Source organism: Chelon labrosus (genome assembly GCF_963514085.1).
Source record: "Chelon labrosus genome assembly, chromosome: 14".
NCBI classification, from domain to species: domain Eukaryota; kingdom Metazoa; phylum Chordata; class Actinopteri; order Mugiliformes; family Mugilidae; genus Chelon; species Chelon labrosus.
Window position 1 is genome coordinate 737,788 of NC_140347.1, and position 9,187 is coordinate 746,974.

The window sequence follows — 9,187 nt, forward strand, 5'->3', positions numbered from 1 at the left end:
ATTGCAGAGAGTGTTTAAATAGAAAAGTTGTTTACAAGTAAAGTTAGTTGGGAAATGCAAAGTTAATATAAAAAAGAAGCATGGCTTTGTTTTCAGGGGTAAATATTATTTCTTTATAGGGAGAAAGATGTGATGTTATGAGTATAGTTTGATAAGAACTCCATTACCCAGCATGCCATAGTAGTTAGGACCATGCGCAGAAACCCAGAGTGGAAGGTAAGTGGTACGTAGCCATGCAGGTAGCATTGGACTGTTTACATGTGCAAAGTAGTTAATAAACTATAAAGAAGACCAGTTATCACGCCTCGTCTGACTGTTATAAATTAGAGCAAGACAACACACCAAAGACTTATTGGACCAAAGATTTTATATTTTTTAAAATAATCTTAAATTAAAATATATATTAATACCTACGTGGTCCTCTGTTGAGTTCAGTGTTGGAACTAAACGAGAAGTGAGTTATATCAGTAAAGATTCATTTTCCCTAAAGGAAAGATATAGCTCTCTTGGCCAAAAGCCCAGATTTCCCATTTTCCCGGTGACACTTAAAGGCACCATGTCTTTGTGGATCTGCGGATCCGAGCAGCGTGAAAATAGTCTCAAAAGTCCGTGTGCGTGCGCAGCCTGATCTGTCCGTATCTGCCGATCCGTATGCGTAGGCTAAAGCTTGATTTAGGGTTCTGCGCCGATTTGTCTGCGAAGCTTCGGCGAACATGATCGCCGTCACTTGGCATTTATGCTTGTGCGTCGGTTTCTTTGCAGTGCGTGGTAATTTACAGCCACAACGCTAGGGGGCGCTGAGTCGCGAAATCTCCTGAATTCGTGCGTGGAGTGTTTCATTTCCGGTTCCGGCTTTTTTCTATGGTTGCGGCAGAGTGAACAGCACAGTGAACAATGGCGACTGAGCGAGAGAGGACACTTTTGGAGCTGGAGCTGATCGATATTGAAGAACAAATGCTTCTCGTGGAAATGCTTAAAACTAAACGAAAGAGAAGACGTGTGAGGAGGTGGTCTGTACGCCCTTTGAACGAGTCAAGGCAAAGGACAGGAGAATTTGCCACACTTGTTCGACCACTGAAGGACCTGGACGATGAGATGCACTTCAGGTATTTCAGGATGTCTACAAGTCGATTTGATGATCTTGTTCGTCGTCTGCAACCTCTCATCCACCATCAGACGACACACAGTATGCCTGTTGATGTAGCACAAAGACTTTCAGTGACGCTTCGAGTTTTAGCTTCAGGTTCAAGCCAACAGGCTGTAGCCGCAAGCTACAAGCTAGCTTCCAGCACTGTGTCGTCCATTGTGTCGGAGGTGTGCAAAGCGTTGTGGACAGTTCTGCAGCCAGAATTTCTGCCCTGCCCTTCAACAAACCAGTGGGAAAACATAGCAGGTGATTTCTGGAGACTCTGGAACTTCCCGAACTGTGTTGGGTGTGTAGATGGAAAACATGTAAACATCAAGGCACCGCCACGGGCAGGCAGCGACTACTTCAATTACAAGGGTGCTCACTCCATTGTTTTGATGGCACTGTGCGATGCCAGGTACCGCTTCACAATGGTGGACGTGGGAGCCTATGGACGTGAAAGCGATGGTGGCGTTTTTAAGGAAAGCAGATTTGGGTCGATGCTGCTTGACCACAAGCTGAATCTGCCCCCACCAGCTGGCCTTCCTGGGACCACGGTCACGATTCCACACGTCGTTGTTGGCGACGCTGCCTTCCCTCTACACTGCAACCTGATGCGCCCCTTCCCAGGTATTGTGCAGATACAGTTGTAGTATTTAATTAAAAATTAAATAGTCGTATTTAATTTGTACTAGATATTTAGTTAAACCGTGATTGAAGAGTAACAATTTTTAATATTGTTTTCTATGTAGGAGTGAATCTGACAAGAGACAAGCAGATCTACAATTACCGCCACTCCAGGGCCAGGCGGGTCATTGAGAACTCCTTTGGCATCCTAGCAGCACGCTGGCGGATTCTTGGAAGACCAATTGAGTTTCGGCCTGACAAAGTTGTGGATGTGGTGAAGGCTTGTGTGGTGCTGCACAACTACCTTGCCTACACAGATGAGGTGGCCAGCCCACAGTGCCGCTACATACCACCCAGTTTTGCAGACACGGAAAGTGCTGGGTCTTTCAGGCCTGGTGAGTGGCGAAGAGAAGTGACCGGGGACAACCTTTTGGACCCTATCCCTCCATCTCAGATGAGCAGAGCCCGATCCACCAGAGCTGCCATGGCTGTTAGAAATGACCTCAAGTCTTTCTTTCAGTCAGCACATGGTTCTGTGCCATGGCAGAATGACATTGTTTCTCGTGGCACACTTGAACAGTGATGCGATGTAAACTTGTAATGCACAAGTGACTTATTTTGCCAATAAACTTCTCATTCATTACATATCTTGTTTCTGATTACTGCATGTACATCTTTCATGTCATGCCATGCCATTTCTTTATGAAGCTCATAATTCAAACCAAGTTAATTGAGGGATTTATGGAGTCCTGAATGGATATATCAATTAATTGCAAAGATATTGAAGATTTAAAATCATGCAGGTCACTTGTGACGCATGTTGTGCATTAAAGGGGTAAGAGAAATGAAAATTCAACTGTTTCCAGACAAACTGAGTTTTTATTATTCAAAAAATAAGGTGCAGTAACTGGTTAACAATCTTAAGCGCAGCAACAATGTTAAATAAATATTAACTGTAATATACAATTTAAACTAGAATAGACAAGTAAAAAAATGGAACTATTTACAACAAGTACAACAGCAAACCAGCAAATCGGCAAAATGTTAATGTGCAATGGAAGGGAGTCAGTTTAGTGTTCACCGCTATTCCCTGTTTTCATACAGTTTTGTATAAATGTCATACATGAGATCAGCCCTCTTGCTCTCTGGCACCCTACGTAGCATGTCTGCCACCGTCTGCGCAAACCGAGAGCACTCATCACTGTCCTGCACCAGCCTCTGTTGAAGTTCCAGCCGACGTTCATCAAGACGTGCCAAGTGCTTGTTTATCGTGTCTCCCTGGTCCATGCACCTTCTTCTTTTCAGTCTGGCAGAAGGAGAAGGTGAGGTGGGAGACAGAAAGCTGTCCGACATGGATGAAGTCTGAGGCTGGGGGGAGGCAAATTCTTCTGGAGTGGGTGTCTCTGGCGAAGGTGACTCTGATGACTCTGACAGAGACTGCAATGTTGAATCGGTCTCTGAATTGAGGAATGTGGTATTTTCCTGTGGTTAAGAAAAGGCAGACATTGTTAAGAAACTACACTGGTATAGGTTATACAGAGATTCTTATCTAATCATGTACACTGTATTTCTAACTAAAACGCCAAAAAAAACAAGTATTGGTGTCATATATAGCAATAACGAACCTATTATTTTGTTTGCACAACCTGCAAGCACTGGGTGGCACGAGTGTTTACAGTCACTGCTAACGTTAGCTAGAACAAAGGCTGCAGATAAAGCTAACCAACCGTGTAGTAGCAGCCCTTCACCAAAGCTAGTACAGCTTCCATCCAGTCATTTTACATCGTATTTTATTTTATTTTAAACAAAGGAACATGCAAACTGCAAGCACTGTGCCACGAGTGTTTACAATCGGTTAGCTTGCTAGCGAGCTAGCTAGCTCACCTGCACAAGGCTCATGAAAAAGCACGAAGAGATATTTACCTCAGATCCAAAATTAGACTCTGTCTCACGATGTTTTACGTGCGGTTCCAGCCAGGACATGAAAATGTAGAAGGCTGGGACCTTCTTGCCACCTGGGTCCCCGCTCCTGGAAGCCATCTTCTTGCGGTGGCGGACGAACTTGTCCCGCAAGTTCTTCCACCTCTTCATGCAGTCCGCAGAGTCCGAACCGAGGTTCTGCGCAATCTCCCTCCAAGAATTACTTGACATCTGGCTGTCCTTGTAGTTCGAAGAAGATGAGTTGTACAGATGCTCATACTTCCTCACTTCTTCGATCAGTCTTTCTTCAGCTTGGTCCATCTTGAACTCGAAGTGCAGCTCCAAGAATTTTAAAAATGGCGCCCTTGTATACAGAACGAACCGGAAAAGCTGAGAACCGGAAATGACGTAAAGCGGACCAATCACAGCCCTTGAGGTCTGCGTCGCATGTCCCTGCTGTCGGCGTCGTTTCGACGCGTAGTCAGGATTTTTTGGAGGTGCGCGTCAAGTGACGCAGACTCTCTGCGAAGGGGGTTCGCGGCGACGCAGACTCTCTGCGTACCGACGCAGACGATTTTTCGCACGAGCATAAATCAAGCTTTAGACACTCGGAAGCGCAGGAAGTCTTTTGAAAAGGAAAAGGATGAGCTTTGTGAAGTTGAACCATCTCCTGCTGCTCCACTACATCTATTAGATGATCAGTTGTCTCCATCTAGTGGACAGACAGTAGAACTGCACCATCTGCTGTGTGATGTGTGGCACACTGGGAAAACAAGAGAAGAAGAAACGGTATGGCCCCTTATTGTTTATTCATGTTTCAAGCAGTTAATCACACCTCCTTGTCATTTAAAAACAATGGTATTTTATTTCTTCTTGCGGTACCAAGCACTATGCTACAACAGGCTAGAATCCGGAGAACAAAGTGATCAATTTCACATTAAATTTGGTGGACAAGCGCTAAGTTAGGAGGAAAACAAAAAGCAGAACTAATGGTCAGGTGCTGTTCCACGTCCAACATTAAAAAGTTTGTGTCCTTCAGTTTGTGGAGTGAGGCTGTGGAACAGACTGGGTGTGGAGCTCAAGCAATGTCCAACATGATCCAGTTTAAAAAGCGCTACAAACACATGGTTTTCACCAGGTACAGGGAGGAAGAAGGGCTTTAATAAGAAATGATCAATGATTTATGGATTTGTTTATTTCATCTAATTCTTTTCTATTTCTTTTCTTTTTGATGTAAATATATATGTTTGGGGAGAAAGGTTGCTAATTGAGTAGTAGAGAAGGGCTAGGTTTAAATCAGCATATGCTTCATCCTACTCCTTCTCAGACATGTTGGCTTCACATTATTATTGTTGTTTTGACTATTCTCATTGGATTTGTTTGTTTTCAGTTTACTTTGTTATGTTACTGCACATGTTGGAAATAAACTGAAACTGAAACTAAACACCGCGGGGCTTCACGTGGGTGACTCCTCCCTCTTCCTTCAGACGGAAACCAGGAAGAGAAGCGCGTGGTTCATGTCTTCAGTTTCTGACTCTGTTACTGTGTTTTCCAGGTCAGTACTCAGTGAAATACAACCAGATTACTTCCTCCTAGAGCTTTAAGTGATGTGGAAGAACTGATTAGTCTGGTTCCGGGTTTTGAAATCTGTAAAACCGACTTTAATCATCCGTGTTTAGAATCACGAATAGTGAACTTTAGGAAAATGGTGACAGCTTCCTGTTAACGAGTGTGTGATGTGATTGAGTACAGCGTGATTAACTTTGGATGCTGAACTTGTCTCTGTTTGACATGTTTATTTCATTTGGTAAAGTACCCTGACATATTTAGAATAGTTGTTACTGTTTATTAAATGTGACTTGTTTACAAGGTGGATACATAATCTGTATTGAAGGAGTTCTTTGTGATTTTGTGGAGTTACAGGTGAGCACGTTCACCACCCAAATCCACCTGATTAGAGTTTAGATGACAGGTATTATGAGTTAAGAAGAATTCACTAGGTGTAGTATGTTTGATGTTTTTGTTGTTGAAAGACATTTAAAGTATTGGAACCATCTTAAAGCTGTAGTATGGTTATGAGTGATGTATTGTCACTAATTGAGCAGTATGTTTAGAGTTAAAGGTAAATGCTAAAACGTGATCTGAACTTCTGATGTGATTACACTGTGTTATAGAAGATACCTCTGAACAAAGAGCTTGATTATTTTGATGGAAAGTTCTGTTTATTTTGGTGAAGATGTTGAACCTGATGAGTGAAAAGACAAACGAATATACTGAGATATTTAATCAAAACCAAAGATGGACATTGGACATGGTTACACTAGGGAATGAGTTATTGCTGCATCTCATGTTTTTACAAATGAAATAAAGAGACGGAAACCAGGAAGAGAAACGGGTGCTCCATGTCTTCATGTGTCTGACTCTGTTACTGTGTTTTCCAGACGGCATCGAACCAAAGAAAGAAAAAAAAAACTATTTGTAATTGTGGTCACTTACCCTGGGACCCGTAACAGATCCAGTGATTGTAACTCAGGTTAGACTGGTTTTAACGTCACTCTGATGTGTTTTTAGATCAAATCCAGGACTGACGAGGGACAGTGAGCAGCTTCTTCTCAACACATGAAGGTGGAAAGTGTCTGAAAGTCGACCTGAAGTGAGTTCAACAGGTGAGAATCCTACCAGAGAAATCTGGAAATGTCTCATTAACTGGATCACTATGATTCTATTCAGTTTGATCACTGAACTGTAGAAGTCTTTCTTGATCCTGATTGGCTGTTTCAGTTCTACTATCCTTTAAATGCTGTAGAATACATATGTGGGTTAAAGTACAGTGGTTGTAGAATGATTTCATGTGTCTCTGTTAGTGGTTATGAGATGAAACCAACAGCAGTTTGACTGTAATCTGATCTGAGTCATCAGAGTCTGAACTGGTCTGAAGAACTTTGTGGCCCCTTAGGGCCCCTCAGTCATCAGGGGCCCACAAAGGAATACAGACAGCACCCTATAGTCAGTCTGGTGGTTCTTGATGGACCCATTCAGCTCTCCTCCCTTTGCACCGGGGTGTTAGTCTTGATGATGTGGTTGAGCGTCCACTGCCGGTGGTGACACTGGTCTTCAGGACAGCTGTGTCTTATTGGAGCTTGGTATGCTGCTGTCAGAGGAGGGCGCTGTTTCAGCCCTTCCTCTCTGCTGGTCTTAGGTCAGTATGTTCTTCTCTTTCTGGTCTTCAGCCAGCCAGTTGTCAAAGTGAACATCAGGGTGGGGGTCATATCCAGGTTGCTCTTCCAGTCACCTTCACTACTGTGTTGATGATCAGGACGTCCTACAATGAGCCAGTGTATTTTCTCTCTTTCTGTTTCCACGTCCTGCAACAATCATGTGAGTCTGAGTTCTTCCCTGTCTTCCTGGGTGGGGACAAAAGAGACAGAGACAAAGACTGCTGCCTATGTCCCTGGGATGCTTGCTGAGGGTTTGTTTCTCAGACTCTGTCCACACATTTGTCCTGTTTGTCATCAAGAGTCTTATGGATCCTCTTTGTAGGAGCAGTTTTCTAAAACCAGCTCCTCCATCTTTGAACATTTTGTGTATTTCTAGCTCTCTTGTCCTTTGTGTCTTTTGTCTGTTGCTTTGTAACCCTTGATGCTACACTCCATATCCTCACATTCACATCAGATGTGCCTCCCTTTGACCAGCATGGATCCAATCCTCTAGTTCACTTTAGTTTGTCTTTATCTTTGGGTACTTGATGGGCAGCTTTTATTAAAATGGTTCCTGGTGACTCATTCATTGCTGCTGTGTTTATCTTCAGCTCTGAACATCAATTGATTTGAATGTTTCAGAAAATACACAACAAACTGAGATAGAGGATCAAGACCTGATATTTAGAATGATTCATTTAACTGTGGGACAGTTATCAAAGAATGATTTTGGTTTTCATCATAGAGACTAGAATAAATGATACACCTCTTAACAGAATAGTAAAATCCATGTTTCTATTGTTTATTGGTGATCTTCCTCACAGATGTTGTATCTGCTAGTTAAGTCATTTCTCCTGTTTAGTCCAGACCTTCTCAGCTCATGGAAGCTGTAATTGAACAGCAACCTCTGCCCTAAACACAAGTTCACTTCCTACCAGTCCTCATTTACATCCCAGCATTGACACCATCTGATACCTTGAGACTCTCTAGTGCATCACCTCTCTGGAATCCTCCAAGGATTTGAAGGGCAGGTGCAGTTTGTTGTTATGTCCATAGTGTGATGTTCTTCACACTCTTTGTCAGTCCCAGTCACCTCCTAAGGAGGTTGCTGATCTCAACAGCTGCGAGTGAAACTACTTAGACAAGTTAAATGAATCGGTTGGATTGCAGCCTCCATTTCAGGTTCTCTTGACCTCAGGTCTTATCACTCAACCATCCTCATACCCAGAGTTACAGGTAACTGCAGTACTCTGTGGTGATGTTTCAAACACTTACTTAAAGTTTGACTATGTTTGACTTTTGACTTTTATTAAAACATCAATAGGTTGATTTGTTGCTCTCTGAATTTTGTGGCCTGTGGTATTTAACTGTGTTTGAGATTTCCACTTTAAATACCTGTGATAACATGTGTCCCAGTCATGAGATAAAGACACAAAACTAGAGTTCCAGTTAAAACACACCTCCTGCTCATTAATCAACCAATCAGCTCAGAGAGGTAAGAGGGAGGAGTCAGGAAACAGTCTCCTCTGACACTGACTGGGTTTTCTCCACAGGTTAAACTGGTTTTAACGTCACTCTGATGTGTTTTTAGACTCTGAAGTTATGAGGATGTGACCACGTCCTCAGATCAAATCCAGGACTGACGAGGGAGAAAGAGCAGCTTCTTCTCTTGAAATGTTTCCTCAACACATGAAGGTGGAAAGTGTCTGAAAGTGGACCTGAAGTTCAGAAGATAAGAATCAGGTAAAAACATTAGTAAATGACTGATGAACAGTTCACCATTGGTCACATTGTCCTGTTTCACTCTTTGACTGTATAGTAGAAAGTTTCTCTAGGATGATTCAATTATTCCAAATGTTTATTAATTAGTTGATGTTATATTCTTAAGTTTGTCTCTATTGAAGCTCAGTCTGTGTCCCAGAGGCTTCATGAACCTGGACACCTGGACCGTCTGATGGGACGTCCAGGTGTCCAGGTTGTATTTTCTACAGTTTTAAAATAGAAATAGTTTCACCTACAGAATATTTGAATTCTGTTCTATTTTCTCTTGTTACCATCATATGTCTCTGTCATAGTTTCACTAGTAATTCTAATAACTTTATATTAGAATAACATTATGAAATACATTATGGTGATGTTGTTGGGACATCTGACATAAAGTCCAATAAATTTAGGATGCCCCATATTTGTGTATCTATAATAAACCCTGGATGTGGAACCAGCAAGGTTTACACGAACACATAAGACATGTTTATTAATCCCACGTATGGGAAATTATCTTGTCACAGTGGCGCGGGAATTTGGCAAAAAATATATA

General features: G+C 42.4%; 2 protein-coding genes and 1 long non-coding RNA gene across 3 annotated transcripts; 2 read left to right on the plus strand and 1 right to left on the minus strand.

The window, feature by feature from the left end:
* Positions 1-894: 894 nt before the first annotated feature.
* LOC311499753 (putative nuclease HARBI1) lies at positions 895-2,336 on the plus strand (the record flags this gene model as incomplete). The annotated part of the gene is made up of 2 exons (XM_084560874.1): positions 895-1,756; positions 1,879-2,336. 2 exons carry the CDS (start codon positions 895-897, stop codon positions 2,334-2,336), a joined length of 1,320 nt encoding a protein of 439 aa, XP_084417000.1.
* A 500-nt stretch (positions 2,337-2,836) lies between these two features.
* On the minus strand, positions 2,837-3,994 carry LOC311499761 (uncharacterized protein; the record flags this gene model as incomplete). Its single annotated transcript, XM_084560885.1, has 2 exons — positions 2,837-3,235; positions 3,677-3,994. The coding sequence occupies 2 exons, from the start codon at positions 3,992-3,994 to the stop codon at positions 2,837-2,839; spliced, it is 717 nt and encodes a 238-aa protein (XP_084417011.1).
* Positions 3,995-4,349: 355 nt separating this feature from the next.
* On the plus strand, positions 4,350-8,934 carry LOC311499771. Its single transcript, XR_014699462.1, has 3 exons — positions 4,350-5,228; positions 6,245-6,339; positions 8,462-8,934. It is a non-coding gene; the product is annotated as an uncharacterized lncRNA (long non-coding RNA).
* The last annotated feature ends 253 nt before the right edge of the window (positions 8,935-9,187 follow it).